At 56.5% G+C, this 4,827-nt stretch overlaps 1 protein-coding gene across 1 annotated transcript; it reads right to left on the bottom strand.

Annotated features, from left to right (window-relative positions):
- Window positions 1-990: 990 nt before the first annotated feature.
- Window positions 991-4,582, bottom strand: PGF (placental growth factor; the record flags this gene model as incomplete). Its single annotated transcript, XM_008942530.1, has 4 exons — window positions 991-1,053; window positions 1,143-1,172; window positions 2,918-2,994; window positions 4,386-4,582. Coding segments are annotated over 4 exons (367 nt in total), but the record flags the coding sequence as incomplete, so codon positions are not given.
- Window positions 4,583-4,827: the final 245 nt, after the last annotated feature.

The following is a 4,827-nucleotide window of genomic DNA, read 5'->3' on the forward strand; positions in this document are numbered from 1 at the left end:
GGTCCTTTTATCCTGCTGTCAGTGGTGCAGATGGGGCAAAGGAGTCCTTGGTTCCAGGATGCAGTACCACCAGGGCCAAGCAAGAGTCCAGTCAGGTCTTTCCTGCCAAGTACTGCTCCCCACCACTGCTTGGTGGGGCACAGCTCTGCAAGTCCCCCCACTGGGGAGGAAATGCAGCTGGCTCAAACCCAAGCAGCAGGAGTGAGGCCGGGGGCAGAGCGGAGGCTACCTGCGTGGCATGCCACATCTGCAAAGAGAGCATGGCATGGGGTGAGCACCACCGGGACTGAGGGAACACTAGGACCTACCCTCCAGGCTCAACTACTCTGCCCCAGGTCCCCCCTCTCTGTGCCTGGTCCCTCCGGGACTGAACTGCAGGAGTGGGGACCACAGGCAGCCACTGGAGGAGAGAAGGTGATGGGGCTGTGCGCACTGGCTGACCCAAGCAGCAGGCTTCAGACAAAACAGGGAAATGCAACAGGAAAGTGCACCATACCCCAAAAACATCTGCAGTAAGAGTCCAGTTTGTGCTGTTACAGCAAGCAGTTTGAGAGAGTCAGCTAAATATAAGGAGGGAAAGGGTAGAGTAACCCAAACAATGACCAGCCAAGGACAGCAGGAAGGACATGGCTGGCAGCAAGATGAGGCTGAAGCTGTAAATCCATAGATCCAGGAAACCCAGTATGGCTAGTGATGGCAATAGAGCTACACACCATCAAGTCATCCAGTCCACCCATACCCACCCTGAGTGGGACTGGCCAGCTTTGAGCAGCTGAGCCTGGAGACTGCTGAGCACCTATTGAGCTTTCACTAAAAGGCCCATTTTCCCGCAGCCACCCACTGTCCCCTCCATTCTGCTTTCTCCTGTGCCTGCTCTGCACAAACCCCTCACTGCTCACAATACCAGTAAAGACAAAGGTTTAACAAAGCTGCTCACACCAAAGAAATGAGCCCAGAAGACACCACCCATACCTGCCTTTGCTCACTTACACTTCACAGTCTTTACGTCTCTTCTTGTCTTGTCTTCTCTTACCTCGGCCCTTGGACCTCCTCCTTCAAAAGGAAAGTATGACAAGGGAGATTAATGTGTGGGAGATGAGACCCACAACCCCTGCCAGTAATGCTGCCCCAATGTCACTTACCTACCCAACCTCATCAGGTCTTGACGAGGTCTGCAAAGAGGGAAAAGGACAGAATGAAATGGCTACTTGTGCAGTGCTGTCTGGTGAGCTGCTGCAGGCGGTTTATTGAGACGACCCAGTGCACAGCACAATCTACCTGTTACCATTTCTGCCTCAAACAGACCCAATCAGACTTTTCTCCACATTATCAACTCCCCAGCAAGGAGCTGATTGCAGTGGGCAGAGAGAGGGCAGAGACAGAAAAGGGGCAAGGGATGGTCAGCTTTGGTGATGTGACATTCTGTGCATGAGGACAAGAAGCACAGGTCCTGTTTCAGCTGCTCTCAGTGACAGCTTTCACTGTTCAGCTAGTTAAAGTGCAACGCCCTGAGCAACACGTGGGATTTGCTGGAAAGTCTCAGTAGTGATTCTCAGACAACACCCATAACAGACTTGGCTCAAGCATCCCCTACAGATGCCAAGGCCAGGACATCCACCACGCCTACACTAAATTTCAAAGAGAGGCCATGTAGAGGTGTGGAAGGCAACTTAGGGAGAAGCCAAAAGGTGCTGCAGAAGCAAGAAGTCTACACAGAATCAAAGGCAGCCCGTACAAGTGCTTGCTGGAGATCCCCTGGGAGTTACCCTAGGTAGGAAAACCACAACAGGCTCAGGAAATTCCCTGCATGGAAAACAGCTGGAAGAAAAGTTGGGGGAAGTAACACATGTGCTTCTTCCCACTCTGTCTTCTGCATCCACTGACAGATGCTCCAGAGATGGTGCAGAGCTGGACGGGCCCTGGGTCTGCTCCAGCACAGCCGCTCTTATAACCGCAGGGGAATAACAGCCTGGGGATCCTCAGCCTCTTCTTCCAGGCAAGGATCCCATCTGACAGCTGCCCAGCAAGACACTCAGTCCCCAGTTTTTGCAATACTGAATCACCCTGGTGTCATGATGGAGAGCAAACGCCAGGACCCCCTATGCAAGCGGTGCCGGAGAAGCTCTGTAGCATGGAGAAGCTACAGGCTTTAACAGAGCCGCTCCCTGCTCCTGCAGCCTCCAGGCAGAGGCCCCATCCTACCCAAGCTCTCACCACTTCTGGGACACAATGAGCACCTCAAGGGGTTAACTATGTGCCAGGAGTCTGTGGCAGATTGGTGCTGCACATCCATCCCAGGCCCCTGCTGCATATCCACACAAGGCTCATGCTGCACATCTTAATCTTTCATTTGTTGGCTTGGATACAAACCCCTGTTCCCTGGCCCTGGATGGGGCAGCCACCCTTAAATGGAAGCCCAAGACCTAGCCCTTCAGCTTTACCTTTGAGCCATGGTCACTCTCAGGTATGCCAACCCACGGAGCTCCCTGCTGAGCAAACCACCTTGGGCATGCTGCCCCACACCACACACCTGCCTCAGAGCCACCAGCCTCGCTCCGTTACCCACAGGCAGCTCCTCTGGCCAGAGGAGCACACACCAGGCATGCCAAGGTGGCCATAGGGATGGAGGGCACAGCAGGGGCCCAGAGGGGGCCGCAGCAGCTCCAGCCCTGCACCTGACCTGGCCACAAGACACTACAAACCTCCGTGGCTGCGAGGAGCAGGCTGCACAGGCACCACACAACCTGCAGCTGAGCAAGGGCCATAAGCGCCACCAGACCGCAGCGCAGAGACAGTGGGGGCGTACAGCACGGCCAGAGTGCCCCTCAGGCATCCTTGTCCCACACGCAGCACTAGCTGGCAGAGTTGCTTCTGCTGGAGGGGTGCAGGGGTGTGAAACAAGCCCAGGGATCCCTACCTGCACTCGCATTGTTTGTGCTCGGTGAATGGCATCTCTACGTAGGGTGCCTCCCCATTTGGCTTTATCTTCAGGAGCTGAAAGAGGAGCAAAGGTTACTTCCCAGTCGGCTGGTGGCAGGAGGGGGCTGGAAGGCCTCCGGCCGCACTCGCTGCCTCACCACCCCAGCCTCCTGGGCAGATGCCTGTCTAACCTGTTCCTCAGGACCCCCGGCAGCAGAGACGCCAGCGCTGCCTGCAGGCAGTGCTGGCCAGGCCTGGCCTGGCCACTCCAGCTGCTTGAGAGGCTTTGCTAGTGCCCCACCATGCTTTCAGGGCTGTAATTTAAGTCCCACGGTCATGGGATTTCCCAGATTTAGTGATATTACTGTCTCTGCCTTCATGGAGAGCTGTCACGTATTTGACCACTTCACACTTCTCCCTTCTCTGATGGAAATCTCCCCCAGCCATGTTTTCCAGACACTATTGCTGCTGCCTCCTGCTGGCTCCGAGGAGGAGTTTCCCGAAACACTGAGCCTAGATTCAGTACCATGGTGCCTCCCCAGCCCAGGGGTGTGGGATTTGCTCTGTCACAGCCCAGGCTGGAGTACAGGTTGTGTACTTCACAGGAAGGGGCTTCACAGGATGTGTTCATCACTGGTGTGATCCACTCCAGCCCCTGCAGAGGGGCCGGGTGTTGCCATCCCATGGATGGCAGTGGGATCCCTCCTGCGGAGGGAGACCTGTGCTTAGGGAGTTGCCTCCTGTTTGTGTCAGGCTCTCACTCCACCTCAGTCAAGATTTTTTGGAGAAACCCACCCTGCCTTCTGATGCACTTGTAACATGCAAAGAACCAAAATCACTAGTAAATCACTTTATTGCAGACACTCTCTAGTCCCTCACTCCCAGCAAAGCAGAGCTTTCCCCTGCTCCTCGCAGCAGCAGCACGTTTGACCTCCAGCAGTGCGGCAGGTCTGCAGTGTGAGGACGTGGACTGCCTGGCACACACGAGGAGCCAACCGGCAGCTTGTTCACAGCCCACCCCACTTCACACAGCTCCCACAGCAGGGACCAGAAACTGGCACAGCCCTCCACAATCACCATGCCCCCAGCACCCAGCCACTGTCATCACCACTGCGGGCATCTCCTGACACAAGGGCCTCGCTTCTCCTGTGATCCAGGGCAGTGCCTGCTTTGCCCAAACAGGCAGAGTTACGGGCAACTGGGACACCCTCAGCCCCACCGCAGGAGAGGATGGGAAGCAGGGAGTGAGGCCAGTACCACCAGGGGTGCCATTTGCACTCAAAGAAAAGCCCAAAGAGCAGGTGGAGGGACCTCAAGTATACACTTGAGCAGTCCTGAGTAAGCCCCCCCCCCCTCCTTGTTACAATCTCTGGAGGATGTAAAGCTGCAAGTTCACCCTCTCAGCACTTGGTGAGGAGCCCACCACTTCCCTGGCACAGCCAAGGCCCAGCAGCTGCCGTGCTTACCTGCATGGTGACCGTGCTTGTCTCCACAGGGACGCAGCGGAGACCCTCATCCCCACAGCAGCCCCCACAGCGCTGCAGGGAGACGCAGGAGGGTCTAAAAATGTACTCCACCTCGTTGGGGAACTCAGTAACAACGTCCACCAGCTGCTCCAGAGGCCGGCAGAAACTACGATTCCATATCTCCCGAAAAGTCAGGACTGCAAGACAACGTGGTGGGGGGCTATAAGGAGGCACCTCGGGGAGGCTGAGCCCAGCTGACCCACTGCCGAGGCAGGGGCAGAGCCCACGGTGGGATCCTGAAGCTGTCACGAGGGCAGAGGGAAGCAGAGGACCTCCCGGCAAGCCCATCACCACACTGGTGCAGGGGCTCACAGGACTACCACGGCCAGCCCGACGGGCTCTTTCTCCACCTTCCCGCCAGCTCTATCTCCTCTTCCCCAGG

This window comes from Merops nubicus, unplaced genomic scaffold (assembly GCF_000691845.1).
Source record: "Merops nubicus isolate BGI_N331 unplaced genomic scaffold, ASM69184v1 scaffold5576, whole genome shotgun sequence".
Taxonomy (NCBI): Eukaryota; Metazoa; Chordata; class Aves; order Coraciiformes; family Meropidae; genus Merops; species Merops nubicus.